This window comes from Carlito syrichta, unplaced genomic scaffold (assembly GCF_000164805.1).
Source record: "Carlito syrichta isolate Samal-C Ts95f unplaced genomic scaffold, Tarsius_syrichta-2.0.1 Scaffold308529, whole genome shotgun sequence".
NCBI lineage: Eukaryota > Metazoa > Chordata > Mammalia > Primates > Tarsiidae > Carlito > Carlito syrichta.
In genome coordinates, this window is record NW_007252625.1 from 67,966 (window position 1) to 93,320 (window position 25,355).

Here is a 25,355-nt window from a genome sequence, read left to right on the forward strand (position 1 = left end):
GAGAGGTTGAAAGAGCCAACGGGGGCGCGGGGGGTGGGGGGTGTCAAGGAATTGCAATTCATGGGTCAAAGCATCCCTTGCTGGCCCTGCGGGTGGGGGATGGCTGGCTGCTGGACCGGCACTGTCCAGGGTCCTGAAGGCGGCACGGCACAGGCTGCAGCAGCGACAGCTGCCAGGAAGCTCCCCTCCGTCCCCTATCAACTATGCGAAGCCCAAAGGTCCCGATTTAGCAGAGTGCAGGAGCCCCTCTACCACCACTCCCCCCCATCGCGGGAAACAAGTTACCTTATCTGCACCCCTTCTCCTTGAACATCTATAGTAAGCTTGACTTCTTAGGGGGAAATCATACTAAACTCCTACATACGGAGACTTTACCAGGCGTTGCCTTAGTAACTAATATGGATTTTCCTCAAGCTGGCAAATTTATATTTACAGCTTGGATTGTATGTCAGGGTTTCAACAGCCCCTCAAAGTTAAAGTAAAAGCGGCGCCCCTTATCGGCGTTTATTTTAAAGTAAGGGCTCCACCTTTAAACTTAGGTACCTATTTTTTTCTTCTGGGAAAAAGTTGATCTTTTCACAAATCCTTAAAGTTCTCTTGGGTTTAACGACCTAGGTCCCCCCTCCTCTCTTCTCCCTTTCCCCACCATCCTCCAAGTCAGAAAGCATGATAGGTACTAGGGTATCAGGAAGAGACTTTATGCTGGGGAAGAGGGCGGGCGGGGAGGCTCTCTGCAGCCAGCCCGACTGGACCGGTGAGGACGCACCACCTTCCTCAATGACCAGAGTTGCCTTCCAAGCTGTCCCTGCAGCCCGTATCAGGATGTGCGAAAATGAACTGGGTAGGGCAGCTGTTAACATCACTGATCCCAGAGTTTTAACACAGCCCCCCTGGTGACGGAGTTTTGGCTCTCTCTCTTTGGTCAGCAGCGTCCTGCTCACGGCTGCCACCACGACGCCCAGCATACTCTTGATCGATTGACACTGATGCACCGGTGAAGAAGGAGATTCGAATTCCCCTAAAAACGCCTCCCGGGCGTGGGGGCGGTCGTGGAGGACCAGAAGGAGGCGGCGGAGGGGAAGGGGCGGCGGCGGAGGCGGCGGAGGCGTGGGACGAGCAGCGTTGGCGAGGGGCGCCGCGCCACGAGAAGAGAGTGGGGCGTCGCGGCGTTGCGCGCCCGCAGCCTGCAGGCAGGACCGGCGTGGGAACGCGGCTGGCCGGCTGTGGACCACGTCCTCTCCACGATGGTCCGGCTCCTCTTGGTTTTTTTCCCGGCGATTTTTTGGGAGATGTCCCTTCTCCCCAGAAGCCCCGGCAGGAAAGTGCTTCTGGCGGGAGCCTCGTCTCAGCGCTCGGTGGCCAGAATGGACGGAGATGTCATCATCGGGGCCCTCTTCTCGGTCCACCACCAGCCTCCGGCCGAGAAGGTGCCCGAGAGGAAGTGTGGGGAGATCAGGGAGCAATACGGCATCCAGAGGGTGGAAGCCATGTTCCACACGTTGGATAAGATCAACGCGGACCCGGTCCTCCTGCCCAACATCACCCTGGGCAGTGAGATCCGGGACTCCTGCTGGCACTCCTCCGTGGCTCTGGAGCAGAGCATTGAGTTCATCAGGGACTCTCTGATTTCCATTCGAGACGAGAAGGACGGGCTCAACCGGTGCCTGCCTGACGGCCAGTCCCTCCCCCCAGGAAGGACTAAGAAGCCCATTGCGGGCGTCATCGGTCCGGGCTCCAGCTCCGTAGCTATTCAAGTGCAGAACCTGCTCCAGCTCTTCGACATCCCCCAGATCGCTTATTCAGCCACAAGCATCGACCTGAGTGACAAAACTTTGTACAAGTACTTCCTGAGGGTTGTCCCTTCTGACACTTTGCAGGCAAGGGCGATGCTTGACATAGTCAAACGTTACAATTGGACCTATGTCTCTGCAGTCCACACGGAAGGTAGGCATTCTACTTGGGAAAGAAAGGTACTGAGAAAAGCCAGGACACTGCATGGTGTGCTCCTGGGTCCTCATATCTTTCCTGTTTATTTCTGGCACTGTGGGGAACAGGCTTTACCCTTCTCAGTACACGCCCACCCGGGCATTTCCTATTATCCTCATTCCCTTATGATTACAGTGTGGGAAAACGGTGTCTATGGCGTTTCTGGGAGGATAACAGGAGCTGAAAGGATATCAGATTCTCCATGCAAAGTGTCCGACTATAGATTTTAGGATTAAAAGCTTGTTGACTCTCATATTCTGATTTTGTGTTTGGAAGACTTTTTTGTCCAAGGTGTGATATCGCCCTTCAGTGACTGGCTCTGATTTTCCAGGCATAATGAGCTGATCAGTGTGAGTGGTTAGCAAAAAGAGGTTACTGTCCCACAAATTGGACCTGAAAGCTTTATCTTGTCTTGAGCAGCGGAAGGGGTTTGTTTCTTTATCCTCTTGTGCCCCTTCTTACACATTCAGGATTTCCCGTGAATGTAGAACTAGTGCAGTCATCTTCCTCAGTTTGTCAAAAACTTACATTGTAAATTCTGGAGTACCTTATTTACAAAGGAAAAGTGAGTAATTTAAAACACTTATTTATTTTCTTCTCACTTCATATGCTAAAATTGTTCAGATTCCGTAAGTCTCCCAAGAATTTGTCTTGTTTTTATGAGAAATAGTACTGGATGGAGACTTCTTGGATTTGAGTTTTGGTTTCTAGTCTTTTCTTCTAACACAATAAACTTGCACATTAGAGTTTAAAGTTAGACCGATTATAAGCTACTAATGACAAAATAGATATCAGGTTTAAAATGGCTTTTAAAAATGAAATAGATTTACATAAGGTAAAAAGCTTTGATTCCCCCCCAAAGACTTATAGCTGTATATCCTCATATAGTTTTTTATATAAAGATTTTCTTTACTCCTTTCACTTTAGACTATATGAATTTTTTTAATAAAATGAGATTTTTGAACTTATCTACTCTTAACTCTCCCAGTAGGTTTATGAAGAAGCTGAGGCCCTGGTTATAAATTAATATCTAGAACAATTCACATGTATAAGCTTGATGGTATTGCTGTATTCGTATTTCTTTAAATCAAATATTTTTTTAAAAAGCTATAAACATGGCCTCATGTTTAAAAAACATTTCTGCAACATTCTGTTACTGGTGTGAGGTCTGATAATAGAAATTAAGAAGCATTCTTTCTGAAGAGGTTATATGTTTTTGTTAGTGAAAACAGATGCTTTGATTTATAAAGGAAACAGAGTTTTCAGAATAAATAAAAATGATGTGGAATTACACATTACAGTTTCAGACTTTGCTGTTGGAAAAAAAAACTTTCTGTTGAGATATTGTGACTTTCAACAACTGACTCATGTTTTTGAATCTTGATTTTTAATCATGAGCCTCTTTTTAAACAAAAATTCATTACTTTTGAAAACAAAAATTCATTACTTTTTTAAAACACAAACTTAAATTCAGATATTAATTCCTTACATTTTAATGCTCAATCTTAATTTTCTACATTTTAACATTTACTGTAGTTTCCTCTAGTGCTTAGATGGAACATTCTGAAAGTACAAGATAAAAACATGTTGAATATCAGCATAGATAGATCTCTACATGAAGAATGGCAAAATCTAGATTGAATGTGATTTATTTAAATATTTAATACTTCTCTTTCATTGAGGAAGATAATTGATTATTGATATTAGAAGTGTAAGTTATTCATTCAGAAAGAAGTACTATTTCATCATTTTTATACAGTAGTTTTATTTTCCATGATTTATTATAAGATCTTTTATTTGGAGGGAGGAGGAGAGTAGAAGAAAGACCCTCCTTCAATCTGTTTTCCAATTGCAGCCTTTTGCTGAAATTAATTGCTGAGAGTGGATTTCTTTCTGAGGACTAGAATTATGTTTTTGGAAAATTGATTGGACTTGTGTTTGCCAATTTTGCTGAGGAAGGACCGATATTATAATTTTATCCATGTGGTATTTTGGATTACTATGTTTCCTTTCCATCTTTTGACTGGTGCTATATGACAAAAACAATGTCTCCATACTATTATAGTCATTGATTCCAGACTGGATTATATTCATAGAACAGGGTTATAGCCATCACTGGGGTTTATTATATTACTGAAAGATTACACCATTCACCTTGCCATTTATATATAATGCTTTGTTTGTTTATTTCTCAAAGGGAATTAACTACTTATTAGACATTACATCTATGAATACGAAATTACTTGTTTCCTTCTGTCTTTAAAGAAATTTTGTGTAGGCTTCTTTGTGTAAGCTCCAACTGAAAATTCATTTTTCCAGAGGCTCTGCCCTCCTGCTTCTCAGGAACCCATGGTGTACTAACCTATAGGCACTTTCTTGGATCATTTAGCAATTTTTCTGCTCTCAGACTGATGGGGTCACCTACTGGTGAGAGTTCCCTGTCAAATAGCAGCTAAGACCACATATCAGTGTTGTCTCTGCCATCTGAGCACTATTCAGCAAGGAAGCAGGTTTGTCTGGATATCAATAATTTGGAGCTTAGACCTCCAGTGACCTTCACCTCACCTTCCTAAACCTACCATTCCCTAATAAAGTCATTATATCATTTCTTTTATAAGAAGTTAACCTAATAGATAATTAGTTATATTAGTTAACATCAAAAGCACTAAGTCATTGGACTTAGTGCTTCATTTCTGCCATTAATTGTGACGACTTTAAAATAATATTTTTTTAATGCTCCAATTGTTTTTCTATTACTGTATTTTATAATGAAGCTAAACTTGGAGGTCTTTTCTGTATTTTCTTTTAACCAGTTAGAATTTAGTTGTTATATTCTTTTACATTCTTTTTCATCTTCTGTCATATCATTTGTACCACACTCGTCCTCTGGCCATGACAACTGACAGTTTCCTTAACATAAAAGAGAATCAATGCACATTGAGTTACCTGCATTAGGCTTTCCAGAAATTTTTCATGATTGGTTCCTGAAGAGAATGTTAAGATGATTCTGTCAAGGAGGAGGCAGGGTATTGAAGTAATGAAGCCTCATTCACAAATAAAACTTGAATGCAGTTTGGAGCAAGCAACCCACCTGGAATGTCAGTCTTTAAATATGCTAAGTATAGTGTGCAGAAATAGTCTACTTCAGAGAAGAGTATCTTGGCCAAGGACACTGTATTCTGTTCTTCTGATAAGATGATACATAAATTTATCATTTAAAAGCATTGTAGAAAACAACACTTAAAGATAAATCTGCTTAATTAAGTTCAAAGCATTGAACAAGTCTAATAAAAATATTTTTTGAGTTTGTAACTTCAAAAAGTTTTTCTTCTGATTAGATAAATTCTGCCTTTTTCTCTCCGTATTTTGTCTCAGATAGTCAGATGAGTATTGATATATTAAAGGGTTTAGTGATACTGTTTTTCTTATGAAAATATTCACTTTAAGTTAAGGTGAATTTTTGTTTACAGTTAGGTTTTCATTGTGGTAAAACTTTTTTTTGGACATTTGCTTGCACTTTATATAAAATTGACCTTTATGGCTTCTTTTTAAAATCTGATGTGTTCTTTTAAAATACTTTTTAAACTTAAAACTTAACTTACAAGTATAATAGCATGAAAGGAAGAGCTTCCTGAGTCATAAATGAATAAGTTAGTTATTACTTTCACTAACACAACTACTACAACACTTTTGTAGCTACTAAATATCATGTTTACCACCTATATACTGATAACATTATATCTTTCTTGTCTTGATTGCAACCTATTTCACAGAGACTTACCTTAATAAATTACTCTATTTTTATCATATAATAAATAATAGATATGTCTTGAAAGTTTATGCAGACTAACCAATAAAGGATACTTAAAACACCACCATTACATGCTTGCCCACGCTTGAAGTTTTCTAAAGACTAGAGTTTCTAATGAGAGTGGGAGAATGTAAGAGTTGAATTCAGAAACATAATTTTACCTGACTTTTAGTCAGTTTTCTTATAAATGACTTAAAACCGATAACCTGACATTTCCACCAATTCCTTATCGATTGCGGGGAGTCATCCAAGAGAATTAAATTCCTTTCATGATATTTGTCATCAATGAATCTTCTTTCTTTTATGCCATACATACCTCACCAGTTTCTTCATCCATATATTCTGATTTCCAGTTTCCTCACCAGTATAGCTGACTCAAGTAGATCTTAGATCAATTAATCCCAAGGTCTTTTAAAAAATATGTGCTGCTACTAAGCCATATCTCCTTTCTTTTATGCTTGAACAGCTATTAATATTGTTATTATTATTATTAGTTTATTCAAGAGTATAACTTTGATTTTTTAAAATGCAAATTATTAGCTTAAATCTACCTTCCTAACTTATCAGTAGTTCTAGAATTTTGATTATTTAATTTATCTTAACAACCCAGCTTTGTGTTCTCAGGATCTAATTATACACTTTAAAACCTAGTGTGCTTTTCTCCAGTGTGTTTTTTTACTTTGTAGATATGCAAATAACCATTAGTAGTTTAAATGAAAGGTCATCAGAACAGATAATCAACTCTAAATAAAGATTAACTGCATAAAAACTGTATACAATAAATTTCAAGACTAGTCTCAGCTATTAAGTAATTTACACTTTTAGAGGAGTACAGTTTAAATACGTGTAAAATAAGTAAAAACAATCATTGCAGTATAGACATTTAGAAACATGAGTTGGTACAATTTTAGGAAATACTGAAAAGAAAATTAATGGTGCAATTATCTAGAGAAAAGGAAATTTTGGTTTGTGTTTTGAATGGAAATATAGCATTTGTAAAAGTTAGAAGCAATGTTGAGAGCATACCCATGGAGGAAAAAATAAGCAGGTGTACTTAGTTGGAGTAAAGAGTCTGGATTAGGAACAAACAATAAAGATAGAAATGGGTTCTAATATTCTGTGATTACATGAGTCTTAAGGAATATGAAGGACAAGTAATGGAGAACCTTGAAGCATGGGCCAAATAATTTTGGTTTCAAGAAATAAATAAGCAGAGCTGGCATAATTAAAATAAAGCAATTTTTTACTAAAATGTGTAGGGGAGATCCATTTGATGGGAAAGGAAAAACCAACTATAAAAAATTAGTTACTGTAGAATTCTAGGTACTGAGTTGCTAAAATAATTGGGAAGCAAAAAAGGCTCCAAAGGAATATTTATGGGAGACTTTAATTTTGCAAAGAGTTAGGCACAAAGAGAGAGGAGACAGTTTTGTAAGCCAGAACGACCATGAGCATTCTGGTGTAATAAACAGGCTTATGACGAGTAGGTTTCGAACCCATGATTCTCTATGTTTATACAGCCCATGCTTGGATTTAATATGTTCAATTTGATATGAACTTTGGCCAAGAGAAAAGACATTATTAGCAAGCATGGGTGAGTGCACAAAAGAAAAACTAGAGATAGTTATGAAGTACTTTATTTGTGATTAAAGAAAAAAAGTTTGCATCATGGGTAAAACCTTGTTTACCCATAACCTTGATTCTCTAACTGAGTTACCTATACTCTTTATTCTTGAGAATTGACAATTTAAAACCCCAACCTTTTACATTTAAAACATTTTACAAGGTTGACCAGTTACTGTGGCTTATGCCTGTAATCCCAGAACTTTGGGAGGCTAAGATGGGAAGGTTGCTTGAGCTTAGGAGTTTGAGACCAGCCTGAGCAACAGAGCAAGACCTTGTCTCTACAAAAAATAAAGAAATTAACCAGGTGTGGTGGTGCTTGCCTGTAGTCTTAGCTACTCAGGAGGCTGAACTGGAAGGATCGCCTAAGTCCAGGAGGTCGAGGCTGCGGTGAGCTGTGATCATGCCACTACACTCCAGCCTGGGCAACAGAGTGAAGTCCCAACACAAACAAACAAACAAACAAAAAACAAACAAAAAACAAACATTTCACAAGGTGATCTTTGCAAACACTACTGTATAGTTTCCTAACTTATTTTAAAGATAGTGCTCAATTTAATAGATACTTTCCTTTAATTTACCGAGTAATGGTGAATATAAATTGTTTCATTATGTTGGGATACAGTGGCAATCTTGGAGCCTATTGAAAAATATAAAGCCAATTATTCCTACCCAAAATGACCCCAGATTGCCATACTTTTGGATTTTTATAATTGTTTTCTTCCCTATATTGGCTAGATTTATCAAATATTTTCTATACTACTTATCATTATTTAGTGAATAGCTAGTATGTGCATAGAAGTAAGGTGAAATCCAAAGTTGAAAAAAGAGACTTCTTTATTATTTTGAGTCGACTTGAAATTTTTTTGGATCCTTTTGCCATACCATTACTCTGTGTCTACATCTACCTTGCAGCAAATTTTATAAGGGGCTGTCCTGCATAGGGTAGATGGTGGTGGTATCTTCCATTGTATGTTACTATCTTGTGGCTTGGCAGTTGTCACTCTTCTTCAGTCACTGATGTTTTTTTGTCTGGGTGATGTATGAAGCTAATATCCAATGAGTGTTTTACGGATTTTTAATAACTTTCTGGGCAGTCACTGGAGTGATTTTATCAAAAAAGTAAAACTTATCAAAAGCCATGTTTTCAACATACCCTTTAGTAAGACCATAGATGGCTGGAGAACCAGTCAAGGACAAAAAAGTTTAGTGAAAACCTACAACCAATAAAAAACTCATAGTGCATGCTGTTCTGATATTATGTTGGAAGCAACATCTCAGTAGGGGAAGAAAAGAACAGATGAGGAGAAGCTGATGAAATTCTCCTAGAAGCTGTAAATGATAGCAGCAAAGTTAGGAAGAATGTAGGAGAAGGTTATCAATTTTCAGAGAAACTGTAATTGAAAACCAGAGTTATGACAAGACATAAATCCTTGTCAAAATGATGTCACTGTCTTATCCAATAAAGTGTTATCATTAGATTTCAAATTTACTTAGAAATATTTACTTCTTTCTACTTAATTGTTCTCTGTGAATGTCTATATTTCAAATCATAGCTTGCACGAGAAATTATAATTTTTGTCTTCAGTTTCACAGGAAGTTTTGCTATCTTAAACTTAAGTCATTGTAGTGCCAAATAGAGAATTAATGTTTTTATGAAGAGAATTTATTTCCTCAAACAGAAACTTCGTGCTTAGAAATACCCATTTGTCAATTTTAGAATTATCTATTTTACTCACTTTATAGTGAACAAATTGAAGATTCAAGTAAAACACTTGATTGTCAATTGAAGTACAAGTTTTTGGGGCATATACATTCTTAGATTATCAAGTAATTTATTTGCTTTCTAATAAAGAAATGTATTAATAAATGCACGTGCCTATTATACATCACATACTTTCTTTGGTGCTAGGAACACATATGGTAAAATAATAATAATCACAGTAATAATAATAATGATTATTACTATTACTATTATCATTATCCTCAAAGGTCACATGGTCTGTTGGAAGAGACACAGAAATATAAAGAAAGTTATAGGCTCATGGGTTATAAAAAAACACATTTAATTACTTTTTGAAAAATGCACTAAAGACTATGGGAAACTGCATATACATCTCAGTTTTCTTTATAAAATGAGGATGATAATCGCTATATGTTATATACCTCATAGCACGTTTCAGAGAACAAGGAGATGGTACACATAAATACCTTTTTGTTGCTTTTGTTAAACCGCCACCAGAGAGATGGTGTCTTCTCAGCTGATGAATATTGAGCAAGTGCAAGCAATCAATTAATCAAGTATAGATTTTTAACCCCCAAATCTAGAAACATAAGATAAAAATGAAATTCCTGGTTAAGAAAAAAGTGCAGTATCTAACATAATTTAGGAAACTAAATGTTACAAATGAGAAAACAAAAGCCCAGAAAAATAAAAGAAAATGACTTGCTACAGATCACAAAATGTATTATTAGCAAAGCCAGGACTAATTTTGCTTTGTTTTAGATATGTTCCTAGACCAAGGGTTGGTTTGTTTGCTTGCTTACTTTTTAACTCACATGATCCACCCCACAGTTTCCCCTCATGTGAGATTTGTACCATCTGGCCCAGCTACATTCTTCTCAACTTTGCTGCTAGCATTCAGCAGCTTCTAGGAGACTCCCCTTTTGTTCTTTTCTGAAAACTCATTCTCACCACTGATAGTCTTCCTCTTAGTGTCAACTCTTGCCTTATTTTGGGTGATCCCAACATTCATGTGTGTGACCCATTGATACCTATTTTCATACTTCATAGAACTCAACTCTGTGTTCCTTACCTTCACTTTAGGAACCCACTTACCTTGACCACACCCTGGCATCCTTGACATTGCCAAAAACTGTTCTATTTCTGAACTTTTAAATATCAGAAAGTCTCTGAAAAACAGAAATCTCTTCTCTTCTTCAACTTCTATTGCTCCTAATTCACCTCCTTTTCACATTTCCCTGGAAAGTCTTGATCAAGCTATTGTCTCAACAGATCTGGTTCTTCTTTTGCATCTAAGCAACCCTACTTTCATATTTCTGCTTGTTATCATCTTTTAATAAAACTCCCTTCACAGAAAAAATAAACTTCCAACTTCTACATGAAGCTTTAGTTGAAGAGATTATAAATTAACTATTTTCCTCCAACCCTCAGTGTAGAAAAATAAAGTAAGACAAGAAATTAGCACCTTGTCAAAATGAAAAAAGAAAGGATTTTTTTTTTCCTCACAGTGAAGGCTGTAGTTAAGAGTGGGAGATCACATTTGACCAGGTATCTCTGTGATATCATCTCTATATCAAGTAAGAAGCAGTTGTATGGAATGATTAAGGATAAGAAAATTAGAGAAGGATGACTCAGGTTGGATCTCAGAAATCTGAAATAGAATTGGACCAAAGGATTCATGAAATTAGCCATGATTAGAAATCCATTAGGGAAAAATGTACGAAAAACAGTAATCTAAGTTTACTGTGCAGATGTGATGTGATAGTGATCTGTATAGGGCTAGGTAAATATGTTATTATTGTTGTCAAGTTATTCTAAGCTTTAATAAGAAGAAGACATCCTTAACCTAGGTGAGCCTGCATGAAATAAATATAGGAAAGTTCTGGGGTGGAGGTGTGAAAACAAAGAAGGAAAAGGTGTATCTTGTCTAGTTGCTAACACTGAGTAGCACATATTCTGCTTCTCATTCTCTCTCCCTTCACAACAATTGCACCCACAGCATGAGGCCAAAACTGCAAATTCTTTGGTTGGACAGCTTATTTGACAGCTATTGTATGCTCTGAGGCAGTTTCCTCTGTTCTCCGTGGTACTCTAACACATTTATAATTTGTTTGTTACAAAAGGCAGAATAAGAAAACATCAATAAACAAATTGTTGATTGTATGTTCAAGAGAATAAATTATTTAAAAAAGACGTAAATTTTTTTTTATTTTAAAGATGTGGGGTACAATTCAGGGTTAGTATACAAATGTTCATTATGCAGGTATCTTTGCTGATGAGGTGTGCTCCCCCCTGGCAATTTCCCACTACTGCCAAACCTTTTCTTATAGTATTATGATATTTGTTCAAGGTCCACTTACGAGTGAGAACATGTGATACTCAATTCTTTGTTTTTATGATAGAGCACTCAGTATTATAGACTCTAAGTCCATCCAAGTTGCTGTGAAGTTAATAGTTTTGTCCTTTTTTATGACTGCGTTATATTCCATCATGTATATGTACCACTTTTTAAAATACAGTCCTCTCTTGATGGGCAGCACAGTTGGTTTCATGTTTTTGCTATTGTGAGCAACGCTGCAGTAAACATGCATGTGCAGGTATCTCTCTCATAGCATGGTTTGGGTTCCTCCGGGGATATTCCCAGTAGGGAAATTGCAGGATCATATGGAAGGTTGAATTTTAGATCTTTTAGGAATTGCCAAACTGTTTTCCACAGAGTTTGTACTAGTTTACACTCTCACCAAACAGTGTAGACATGTTCCCTTTTCCCTGCATCCTTTCCAGCATTTGTTATTTTTTGAGTTATTGATGATGGCCATCCTGACTGGAGTTAGGTGGTATCTCAGTGTGGTTTTAATTTGCATTTCTTTGATGATTAGTGAGGCCAAGCATTTTTTTTTTCATGTATCTGTTGGCTGCTCATATATTTTCTTTTGAGAAGTGTCTATTCATATATCTTTTGCCTTCTTTGTAATGGGGCTGTTTGTTTTTTTCTTTCAGCATGTGTGAGTTCCTTATAGATCCTAGATGTTAGACCTTTGTCAATATACAGCTGACAAATGTTTTTTCCCCGTTCATGGACTGTCTCCCTGCTCTCTTGATGGTTTCTTTGGCTTTGCAGAAGCTTGTCAGTTTGATGAGGTCCGACTTGTCTATCTTATCTCTTATAGCTTGGGCATTTGGAGTTCTGATCAGGAGATAAAAGAATATAGAAAAAGTGAACTAACAATAAACAAGCAATATTCCCTTTTCCTGGATAAATAAATCTGCTGTTATTTTCACCTTTTGGTTAACAAGTATTTCTCTGTTGGTAAAGAAAAAGTCATGTTCAGATTTCTATCTCAATTAAATATATTCTTAGTGAGCACTTTCTTTAGGCTGACCTCTGCTATAGTCATTGAGGAGTAGAGTAGATGAACTATAATCCTTCTATCTAGAAGGTCACCATATAGTGATTATTATTCAGTGGCTACATAAATTCAGTTTGTTAAATATCACATATCTATAGGAGTAGGTATGAGGTAGACAGAAGTATGACTAGCTCTTTCTGCACCAGGAAAAAAAGTGAGGGAAAACTCATAGAAGGGGTGTCATTTAAGGTCCACTTTACTAGAGGAATAAGAGGAGGAAGCAATGGAATAATTATTAACAGAGAAAACAAAGTGTGCCTAGAGAACTCTAAGAATATCACTAATTCTGAAGTATATGTTCTGGGATTAAAAGTATAGAAGAATTAAGCTGAAGAGAGAGAAAAGACTTTGGTCATAGTGGGACAAGCTTATCAAGCAAAGGAATTGAGACTCTATTTCATGAGTATGGTAAGCTAGTGAAAGATTTTAAGCAGGAAGAAATCATGATAGAATTTCTATTTTGGACAGGGCACCTAGAAAGCTTTGGAGAGAACAAATTAGGAAAGGGAGTTAAATTGGAAACTACAAGAAAAGTTAGGAGGCCATTGATGCAGGAGGTGAAGGACAAGTCAATTGAATTAATTAATCAATTCAGTCAAGAGATGATAAGAGCTTTTCTAAAGAAAGTGTTAATGGAAAGGGAAAAGACAGAATGAATTTGGCAGTTACATAACAGGGAGTTTAAGATTTAGTAGCTGATTGATTAGGAGAATTCAAAAAAGAAGTCTAGAATGACTCCTGGATTTCTATTTTGTAGGACTAAATAGGGAATAAAGATGCACAGATTAGGAAAAAAATGAATTCTAGACTGTTTGATTTTATGGTATCTTTGGGACTATTGTCAAGAGATCCCATGGGCCAAAGATCTGGAAAGAGAAGTAGATTTGAGATTTGTCAGCAAATACCTGTGGTTAATACTATGAGAGTAGATGAGATGGCCAAGGTGGGGAGGCTATAGTGTGAAAAGAGAAGAAGGTCAAGGGCAGAAAATGAAAAAGAGGATTCAGAAAAGCGAAGGAAAAGGAAAAGTTGGAAAAATAGAAGGAGAAAGAAAGAGAACCAGGAAAGAATCAGACTTTATGGAGGCCAAGGAAGTAGCGAGTTTCAAGAAAGGAGCGATGGCAAAGAGAGCTGACAGGAGAGAGGACTACAGAAACAGTTCTCGGTACCAGAGTACCTTAGTTCATTGGTGCTGCTATAACAAAATACCTGAGACTGGGTAATTTATATTCACAACAGTGTTAGAGTATTATGAATTTGTCTGTGAACTTACTTTTTTTTTTTTTTTTTGAGAGAAGGTGTGTATACTGACCTGTATGCTTTCTTTTGTGAAGTCTATTGTTAGACAAATTAGGAGCTCATTTATGTTGTTTTCTTCTTTTCTCTTGCTGCTTTTAGGATTTCCTCTTTGTCCTTGACCTTTGAGAGTTTATTTATTTATGCATTGGGATAGTCTTATTTGAGTCAAATCTGTGTTTTCTGCCCTTCCTATACCTGAATATTTATATTTTTTTCTAGGACTGGAAAACTTTTTGTTACTGTTTGAATGAGGTTTCTACTCCTGGCTATCTCTGCACATTCGTGAAGGCCAATGACTCTTAGATTTGTGTTTTTGAGGTTTTTTTTTTATCTCATAGGCATTCCTTATTTCCCCCCTTTTTTTCCTCCACTGACTGTGTATTTTCAAAGAAAACTATTTTCAGGCTCAATTGATTTTTTTCTTCTGTTTTATTAATTCTGCTGTTGAGACCTTCTGATGCATTTTTTGGTTTAGTCAATATATTTCTCAGTTCCAGAATTTCTGTTTGGTTTTTTAAAACTTATTTCCATCTCTTTGCTACAGTTCTCTGATAAATTTCTAAATTGCTTGTCTGTGTCACCTTGGCGTTCCCTGAGTTTCCTTAGAACTCTTATTTCGAATTCTTGACCTAAGAGCTCACATACTGCCATCTCAATAGGTCAGTCACTGGCTTTTTACTTTGTCCATTTGGGGAGTCATGGTTCCTTGTTTCATAGTGTTTCTTATGAATATACAGCTTCATATTCTCATTGAACCATTCATTATTTATTCCAGTTTTCATTGTCTGGGTTGGTTTGGTCTTTCTAGTGATATGTGTTCAGATGTGCTGTGCAATTTGCCTTTTGAGTGCCCTGAGCCCTAGATCACTGCTTCCTTTTTAGCACTAGATGGTGCCCTATGCCCAGGTTTGCCACAGCTCTCACACAAGTTTTAAGCACTACCCATCTTAGATTGGGGAGAGGGGATCTTAATTTGGAGATTCCTCAGCTGTTTGAGGAGTCTGGTTAACGGTTCATGCCCAGAGGACCCATGAATGCACTGTCTACAGTGTGAAGCTGCTGATTTTGTGTTTCCTTTTCTTCCACTCACAGTTTTTCACTTCTCTGTGACCTCAAGGATCTTCACAGCCTCAGCTTTGAATTCTGTGATATTGAATGTAACAGTCTTACCACTGAATATTTGTTTTTGGTTTTCTGTGGGGTAGAGTGAAACCAGATTGCTTTCACTCTGTCATTTTACTCCCATAGACTGAGCAGCTTATTAACAATAGAAATTTATTTTCTCAGAGTTCTGGAGGCTGGGAAGTCCAAGAACAAGGCAGGAACAGGTTTGCTGTCTGGTGAGGACTGTTCTCTGATTCTGTTCTTGCTGCATCCTCCTGAAAAGATGCAGATAACTCTACAGCTTCATATGGTGGAAGGAACAAAAGGACAAAAGAGGTCTGACCTAGTTTCTTTCAGCTCTTTTATAAGGACCCCCAATCCATTTATAGGGACTTAATAACTTCTCAAAAGTCTCCATCTCTTAATTCTAACACTTTAGGGATTAAGTTTTAACACAGAAATTTTGAGAGACATTCATATCATAGCAAGTTTCCTCCAGTTTTTTCTAGCTTCAACCCTTCTCATACTCTCTTGATTTCTAAATCGACTGGAAGGGCAGAGGTCAGGAAGAGTGGAGGCTGCTGATATAGAACATTGGTCCTAGAGACTGAGAAGGGAAGGTGAGAGACACAATGGTGGCTAGAGAGAGAGGCACTTCTAAGTAAAAAAAAAAAATCTTTAGGTCGGGAACAAAATAAGCAGTTTTATAGACTGATGAAAAAGGGGGAGTTGAAAAGGAAAAATTGGAGATGATTGATGAAGCAGGGTTGCTGAGAAGGCAGGACAAAATTGTAGTGGGACCAACCATGAATAGAATCTTTTCCTCTGGGTGAAGATATAATTTGGTATGGGGAAGAGGAAAAGAAAAGGTTTGAAAATGACATTTGGTACCTTTGTTTTATCAATTATTCAATGAAGGGAAAGAGAGAAGGAACGAGTCAAATACAAAGAGAGCAGGCTTTAGAGACCACAACAGAGATTGGAAACCACAAATTTCTAGTAGTGTTAGTTCAGATTGTCTTTAGTGTGTACAATCCCAAGATATAAGCAAGGAGTCTCAGCTTTCATAGCAGTTCATTCAATTGGCTGCCTGTTGACCCAATGTCTAAAACATCCATCTTCTTTAATTAAATACATAGGCTACCAGGTACTCATCAAAGATCACAGCCTAGAATTATCCTTTATTGAGATCCTGTCAAAAGGCCAGATGACTCAGAAGGGGGAGAGGGGGAAAGAGTGGTGGGACAGAAAGAACATTACCTATTGGGTACAATGTGCCCAGGTGGGGGTGGTGGGTACTCTTAAATCCCAGACCAAAAACTATTTGTATCCCCCAAAGTTATTGAAATAAAAGGAAAAGGGAAAAGAAAAAAAGGTCAGATGAGGAAATTGATATTTAAGAGTATCATTTAAAAGATGATTACCAACTTCTCTGAATAAAATTAGGTTTCCAGAATTTTATTTTCCTGACTTTGTTTACTCCTCCTGAAGAATGACCTTTTCTAAATTACACATTATTATTTTTCTTTGTTATTTTTAAAGTTCTGACCAAAGATTAGAAATGTAAACTATGCTTTATAGTTTTCATGCATTTTTTGTTGAAGATATTGCTTGTGTTGTTCAATGTCCCTGGTACAAAATACATTGTAAACAATTTAAAAAAAGATTTTAGTTATATGAAACCATTTGTTTCTCTTGAGGAGCTAACATATTTCATCTTAATTGATAATGAGAACATTTTTTGTTTCTTTTTTATCTTGTCTACCAGGTAACTCAAAACTAATTTAATACTCAATCACAGAAAATGTCCTAGCTTATATATGTAGATATTAACTTCTTCCATCTTGCGTTAACAGCATTGTTTTATACTTTTTATAATTGAAAATGTCTCAACTCTATTTCAGGAAGAGGCAGTATATTAATATATGTGTAAATGACAGTGACCCCCCACCCCATAGGTACAGATCCCTACTGAAATTTCTGTATGTTATAAAATAGATGGTAATGTTAGGTTGAAAGTTTTTTAAAACTGTGGAAGGGGGAGATATTTTACATTCACAATTTAATATGCTAAAGATGGAAGTAAAATTTTCTATGTAGAGTGTGCAAAGAATTCTTGAGTTTGGTCACATAATCCTTCAGATTAGTTAAAAAGTCTTTCCCCTGACTCAGATGCTCTTCCCATTGCTGTTTCTCCTTAGTCCATTCTGGGGCCTGCCATGAGGCTGTGCTTGGTATTTTCTTGCATTTTGACAGGGTGTATATGTAGCTGAAATATCTTCTCTTTCTCTCTTCTATGTTCAGCATGAAGGAGGACTGCTGTGCCCCTGTGAGTTTATAATAATCTTATTTCCTGTTTTTCCCTTTCCTCATCCTTAAAATACATATAAATAAAAGCTAGGAAAAATAAATCTCTTTGTAAAGCAATGACTCAGTGACCAATGGAGAGGGAGCTTGCTTTTTATTTGCCTCTTAACTTTTCCCGATGTTCTCCCTCTGCCTGTCACTATAACTGCTTGTAGTCTGGCAGCTGGTTTTGCTGATGTTCTAGGCAGGATCAGTACCTATGAGGCTGTCTTCTCCTTCATTCTCTTTTGAGGTAAGAACAACATGGTTTAACTTTGGAGACTGGTCTTGATGTAGATGAGACACCAAAAGATACTTCATGTGTCTTAATCTTGTTAATAGATGACCCTTAAGTCTTTTCCTGCTAGAATACCTTGCTCTGAAAGTATGTCTCCCTGGTGGAATGTCAACTGCTAAAAAGTGAAATAATAGTTTCATTTTGTTCGCAGTTATATCTTTGGCAAGTGTCTTTTCTACCTTAGTAAGGAGTTTGATGATATAGGAGTTTGCAGAGTTTCACATCAGTTCTTATGGTCTAGTACTATAAATGTAAATGAAACAAGATAGAAGGTTATTTACTACTTCCAAGAACCAACAACTGTGGAAGCTTTTGTTTTTCACTAAATTCTTTATAAATTATTTTTCTTTTTATTTGCTTCTTTCTTATAAAAGTTGAATACGGCAAAAATAAATCCAATAAACTGCATGCTTTGTGAGTAGACTCAGTATTACCCTTCATCTCTTATCTTTCTAATAATTGAGGAAAAATAATTGTATTTGCTGCCAATTTGCATTCTCAGATGTTATATTTTTCTCATTGTCTTTTTTCATATAACTATTGGTGTCTGGCACTCTCTCTTCCCTTTAGATTTCAGTGCCCATGTACAGTGAGAGGTGTGCTAAGTAGGAAGACCTGGATTTGATCTCATTTCCTCTATCAGCTATTCCCATAATTCTGGACAAGTCACTGAATGGCTTTAAGTCTGTCTTCTCATCTGTAAAGAGTCTGTCATGCTCTTCTTCCAGACTTTCTATGAGGAATAGAAGTGCTTTGGAAACTGTACATTTTCATATAAATACAATTAACTGCATTATATTATACCATAGCATATATTATTATTTTCTTCTTTTAATTTTGTTTCATTTTTTAAATAATTTTTTTGTTATAAAATGTGTAGTACAATTCAAGGTTAGGTATACAAATGTTGATTACGTAGGGCTTTTAATTATTAATAATCACCTCCTGACCTCTGTATTTACCAGAAAGTTCTAAGCAACCACTACTACTCAGTATTTGTTTAAAATGATAGATTTTATACTGAGAGAGATATGTATCAAAGTACTCAATTTGAAAAGGAAAATTTGAGGTTAGAGGACTTAACTGAGAGGGTATACAACTAGTTACTACAAGATGTATGACTGTCATTGTAACCCAGCTTTTTCTCTTTACAACCCTGAAAACTTTCCTGATAATTTATATTCATCTCTTCATATGCTTTGGCTACTCTCAGATTTTCTTTCATCTTTAGTCTTTGTAGGTTGACTTGAAGGGCAAGTCTTAACTTCATACCAGTAAGCCAACGAGTTAATGAATTTATTTTACAAAGACAGTTTCTACTTATTATTAGGCAGTATGCTCTGCATTAAGTATCAAAAATGAATACAGGTATACAGATGTCAATAAAGTTTGGTAGCATAAGCAAATATCTGTAAGAAATTATATAAATAGTATATTGTAATACAGTAAAATAATATTATAAATGTCTCCAGACTTTATGGATACCCTGCAATTCTTGCTATTACTTCTAGTCCAGAAGGAGAGAGAGAGAGAAATGATTATTGCCTTATCAATATGGGAAGGCACAGAGATTCTAGCTGAAGATATTAGGTAGGCATCTTGGAATAAATGGCATTAGAACTGGATCGTAGGTAATGGCTAGTCTTGTAAATGCAGAGTCAGATGGAAACGGAATTTCATATGAACAAAATAATGTGAATCAGGGCTCTGAGCAAAATGCTAAATGGCATATAGGAAATTGCGAGCTGTTCATCTGGAATAGAATGTCAGAGTTTTAGTTTGCCTTCCATCTCCTATGCTAGTCAAAATAGAGTAGACCCTTTTTTGCAATTTTTTTTTTTTACCAAAGACTGATAAGGAGGGACTTATTTTTACCTTTTCTGCCCCCTCACTTTTCTGGTCCTTTTTTCCTCCTTGTAGCATTTGTGTTAGAAAGTGACATCTTTGCAAGGAAGCCACCTTCTTTGTTTGTCTGGAAAAATGCCATTAATCATACAGTCCATTTACATTTCCAGAGCAACATAAATATTTGATTTTAAGAAGGATACAGGCGAATGTTTTGCAGCTAGAGTTGCAGCCTCTGTGGACATGTGGCCCGCCTCTCAGTGAAGCAAAAGGCATATCACAAGCTGGTTTCTCAGCTATGAAATGCCACTACTTAGGTCACATGCCTCAGTTAAAAAAACTGCCAGGAGCAACGCCTTCTTCTTGGCAGAGAGGCGTGCCACCTGTCACCCAAAGCTGCTGTCCCCTCTAGCATCATGCACGGATAACTTTGCTTCACTTCTGCATGTGGGGAGGTTGTGTTCTCTGCCTTTTGCAGTATATTTCTCCATGGCATTTATCTAGTGGAGAATTCAGTCTGATACTTACTGAATTGGGGATTATTGCCCACACTTTTCAAGGCCAAATCTTAATCCAGAAGAATGGTTGTAACCTTGGCGATGGCATTTGGGTGAAAAACATGAGTTGTCTTTCATGTGAAAAATGGCTTATGACAGGCATATTTCCATCTAATATCTAGCCACCTTGTTGACATGGCAAGGTAACACCTGAAGTCACTTTTTAATAGCATGCATGGATTCCTGGAAATTAGCCTCAGAGAACACACATTCTGGAACCATTAGAGATCATGCCCCATCAACTCTTAAGGTATGCAAAACAAGAAACATAATTCACATCTTCACAAGTAGCTGAAACACTCTCTACAGCATGTACCTTATTCTAGATTTTTCCCATATCTTTGTAAGATGCAACATGATGTTAAGCACAAAGTGCTGGATTATTATTTATTGGATGAATAAACAAATAGTGGTTTTGGTAAAAGACAATCTAATTCACATTTGGACTAGCCATGGTATTGAAATCTCTTGGCTTGCTGTTTCTCTAAGAAGTGCCTATGTAAAAACTGAGTGTGCTCTACCTTTATGAAAAGGTGTGTTTTTACTTATATCTGGGTATAAGTATGGTACTTAAAAAGCATTTTCCTTTGCATTTTTGAGTAGTTAAAAAAATTTATTAAAAATTATACTATCCCAAATATTTCAAAAATAATTATTGTTTTTGCTATCTGTTTTTGTTGTGGGTTAAATCTTGTCCCCCCTAAAAAAGATGAGTTGCAGTCCTAATGCCCAGCAACTTTGAATATGACCTTATTTGAAGATAAGGATTTTACAGAGATAGATGATCAAGTTAAAATGAGATCATTAGGGTGAACTCCAATCCAATATGACTGGCATTCTTATAAAAAGGAGAGACATTTGGGCATAGAAAGAGACAAGCACACAGGAAGAACATCATGTGGAGATGAAGGCAGAGATTGAGATGAAACATCTATAAGCCAAGAAATGCCAAAGATTGCCAGCAAACCACCCTAAGCTAGGAGAGAGGCATGGAACAGATTCTTCCTCATGGACCTCAGACAGAACTAATCTTATCAACACCTTGGTTTTAGAATTTTAGCTTCCAGAACTGTGAGCTAATTCATTTCTGTTGTTTAAGCCAGCGGTTCCTAACCTTTTTGGTATCAGGAACTAGTTTTGTAGAAGACAGTTTTTCCATGGACCTGGTGGGAGGGATGGTTTTGGGATGATTCAAGTGTATCACATTTATTGTACACTGTATTTCTATTATTATTACATTGTCATATATAATGAAATAATTATACAACTCACCATAAAAAAGGCATTCATGGAAGTGGTAAATAAAATAATGGGTGGGCCACACATAGACTAAAATAGGTGTCGGATTCTGACTTCAAGCCTGCCATCAGATGCAGCTGCACATCAACTCACTTGCCATTCACTGATAGCATTTTGATACGAGTCTGCAAGCAACTGTTTTATTATGGTCTCCATGCAGCCAAACCTCACTGCTGATGTTAATCTGTATTTCCAACCACTCCACAGAGCTAGCATCACCACCTCAGCTCCATCTCAGATCATCAGGCATTAGATTCTCATAAGGAGCACGCAACCTGGATCACTCACCTACACTGTTCACAGTAGAGTTGGCACTCCTGTGAGAATCTAATGTCACCGGTGATCTGACAGAATGTGGAGCTCAGGGAGTGACTGTAAATACAGATTAAGTTTTGCTTATTCACTTCCTGCTTTGTGGACAGAAGGTGGGGTGGAAGCCTTGGGGAGGGGGCCTGGCTTAAGCCACCCAGTGGAGTACTTTGTTACAGCAGCTAATACAGTTCTTCTAAGGTTATTGTATTGTAAAATATGCCATATATTTATGTAGTTTCTGCATGTGCTTAAAGAAAGTAGTCTTTATGGTGCAACCAAAGCTCATCTGTTTATGGACTATTAATTACTTCAACTTTATTCTTCCCTTACCTTGAGATCCACTGCCTTGTACTCATAAATGGTTATGTAACTCCAACATCTGCTATTGTGATGGCTAACTTTAGGTGTCAACTTGGTTGGATTAATGGATACCCAGGTAGCCGATAAAACATCATTTCTGGGTATGTCTGTGAGATTGTTTGCAGAGGAGATTAGTATTTGAATCAGTGGGCAGAGTAAGGAAGATCCATTCTAATCCAGTGTGGATAGACAGCATGTAATAGGTTGAGGACCTGGATGGAACTCCCTTCATCCCTGAACTCCCTTCATCCCTCCTTTTCCTGTCCTTTGACATCAGAACTGCAGGGTTCCCGACTTTGAACTCCAGAACTTGCCCAAATGGCCACCTTTGGCCTTGGACTGAGCCATACTCTTGGCATCTCTGGTTCTCCAGCTGACAGATGACTTATCATGGAATTTCTCAACCTCCATAATTATGTGAGCCAGTTCCCTTAATAAACACCTTCTTGTCTATCTGTCTGTGTATCTATCTATCTATCTATCTATCTATCTATCATCTATCTATCTATCTATCTATCTATCTATCTATCTATCTATCTATCTTTCTTTCTATCATCTATCTCCTATTGGTTCTGTCTCTGGAAAACCCTGACTAATATAGTTATTGTTGAAAAAGAATAATGATGGCAGCACAATTGATTATTTATTTTGTGCCAGGCACTGTGCAATTGTTTTATGTACATTACTTTATTTGATCTTCCCAATAACCCTATAAGGCAAGTACTATTATTATTCTGGAAAGTTTAAAAATGATTCTCTGATTCACACAGATAAATAGTAGGAGATACTGGGTTCAAACCCAGCCAGTGTCATTCCAAAGCCCAAGATTCTGATTACTATGCAGTCTTTTTAAATTTTATTTTAAAATTTATTTTATTTTAAAGATGAGGGATAAAAGTCAGGATTAGGTATACAAATGGTCACCACACAGGTAAAGTTTGAGCCTCCCTTTGGTCCCCATTTTGCCTGGTTTGAGATCAGGTATCCTTATTAATGTTATGTGCCCCATTCCCCCAGCAGTTTCCAGCTACTGCCAAATCTTTTTTTTATAGTATTATGGCAAATGTTCACCACTTATAAGTGAGAACATGTATCACTCAGTTCTTTATTTTTGTGATAAATCAGAGTATTATAGTCTCTAAATCCATCCTAGTTGCTGCAAGGTCCATAATTTTGTTTTTTATGACTGCATAACATTCCACCATATATATGCACCACATTTTTATTTTGTTTATTTATTTATTTATTATTTTATTTTTTTTTTTTAATCAATATTTTTTATTATGATGTTGTGGGGTACAGTTAAGGGTTAGGTATACAAATATGTTTCATTTAGGCACCCTTGTTGATAAGAGGTGTTTCCCTGTCCCCAGACAGATATTTGCTACCGTTAATCCCATCTCCCTCCCCCCACCATAGTTTCCCACTACTGTCAGTCATTTTCTTATAGTATTACATTGGATGTTCAAGGTCCATTATATGAGTGAGAACATGTGATACTTGGATCTTTGTTTCTGTGAGAGGTCACTCAGTATTATAGATTCTAGTTCCATCCAGGTTGCTGCAAAATTCATTATTTTGTTCTTTTTTATGGCTGTGTATTATTCCATTGTGTATATGTACCGCATTTTTTTGATCCAGTCTTCTTTTGATGAGCAGCATAGTTGCTTCCGGATTCTTGCTATTGTGAACAATGCTGTGAGAAACATACGTGTGCAGGTATCTTTTTTATAGAGTGATTTGAGTTCTTCAGGATATATTCCCAGTCGGGGGATTGGGGGGTCATATGGGAGGTTGATATTTAGAGCTTTTAGGAATTGCCACACTGCTTTCCACAGAGGTTGCACTAGTTTACACTCCCACCAACAGTGTAGAAGTGTTCCCTTTTCGCCACACCCTCACCAGCAGCTGTTATTTTTTGAGTTTTTGATAATTGCCATTCTGACTAGAGTTAGGTGGTATCTCAGTGTGGTTTTGATTTGCATCTCCCTGATGATTAGTGAGGTTGAGCATTTCTTCATGTGTCTGTTGGCTGCTTGGATGTCTTCCTTTGTGAAGTGTCTGTTCATATCTTTTGCTCATTTTATAATGGGGTTGTTTGTTTTTTTCTTTTCAGCACGTTTGAGTTCCTTGTAGATCCAAGATGTTAAGCCTTTTTCAGACTTGGTGTTGGAAAATACTTTTTCCCATATGTAGGCTGTCTCCCTGCTCTCTTGATGATTTCTTTGGCTTTGCAAAAGCTTGTCAGTTTAATAAGGTCCCACTTGTCTGTCTTCTCTCTTATGACCTATGGGTTTCGAGTTTTGTTCAGGAATTGAATGCCAGTTCCGATTTCCATGAGGGTATGTCCTTCATTTTCTAAGGTTCTTATGGTTTGAGGTTTTACATTTAGGTCTCTGATCCATTTGGAGTTAACCTTTGTTCATGGGGATAGATAGGGGTCCTGTTTCAATCTTCTGCATGTGGTCAGCCAGTTTTCCCAGCACCATTTACTAAATAGGGTCTCCTCTCCCCAGTGGTAGGTGGCGGAGGCTTTGTCGAAGATGAGTTGATTGAGAAATTGAGGTTTTGCTTCTGGAATCTCAATTCTATTCCATTGATCTATATGCTTGTTCCTATACCAATACCAAGCTGTTTTGATGATTGTAGCTTTACAGTAAAGTTTGAAGTCTGGTAAGGTGATACCACCTGCTTTGTTTTTTTGCTGAGGATTGTTCTGGCTATTCTTGGATGTTTGTGTTTCCATATGAATTCCTGTGTTGTTTCTTCTAGGTCTGAGAAGAATGTTTCTGGTAATTTGATAGGTATTGCATTGAATTTGTAGATTGCCTTAGGCAAGATGGACATCTTCACAATGTTGATTCTTCCAATCCATGATGGAAGATCCAACATGGATGTTTGTGTCATCTTTGATTTCTTTGAGCAGTGTTTTGTAGTTTTCATTGTAAAGGTCTTTTACGTCTCTGGTTAGGAAGATGCCAAGGTATTTCACTTTTTGTGTGGCTATTGTGAATGGAATTGTGTTTTTTATTTGGGTTTCTGTTTGTTTATTATTGGTGCAAAGAAATGCGATTGTCTTTTGCACATTTATTTTGTGTCCTGAGACTTGGCCAAAGGCCTTTATCAGTGTCAGGAGGTTTTTGACAGATTCTCTTGGGTTTTCAAGGTACACAATTATATCATCTGCAAAGAGAGATAACTTGACTTCCTCTTTTCCTATTTGGATACTTCCAATATTATGTTGAACAGGAGGGGTGAGAGTGGGCATCCTTGTCTTGTTCAAGTTTTCAGGGGAAATGGTTCCAATTTTTGTCCATTTAGGAGTATGCTGGCTGTGGGTTTCTTGTAGATGGCTTTTACT

At 37.1% G+C, this 25,355-nt stretch overlaps 1 protein-coding gene and 1 pseudogene across 1 annotated transcript in view; one reads left to right on the forward strand and one right to left on the reverse strand.

Moving 5' to 3' along the window:
- LOC103267912 overlaps positions 1 to 965 on the reverse strand; it is a 30,391-nt pseudogene extending 29,426 nt beyond the window's left edge.
- A 139-nt stretch (positions 966 to 1,104) lies between these two features.
- Positions 1,105 to 25,355, forward strand: part of LOC103267911 (metabotropic glutamate receptor 1) — a 353,912-nt gene continuing 329,661 nt past the window's right edge. Inside the window, exon 1 of the mRNA XM_008065480.2 lies at positions 1,105 to 1,944. Within this exon, the coding sequence (XP_008063671.1) occupies positions 1,245 to 1,944 (700 nt within the window). The 5' untranslated portion in view covers positions 1,105 to 1,244. The remainder of the gene's footprint in view (positions 1,945 to 25,355) is intronic.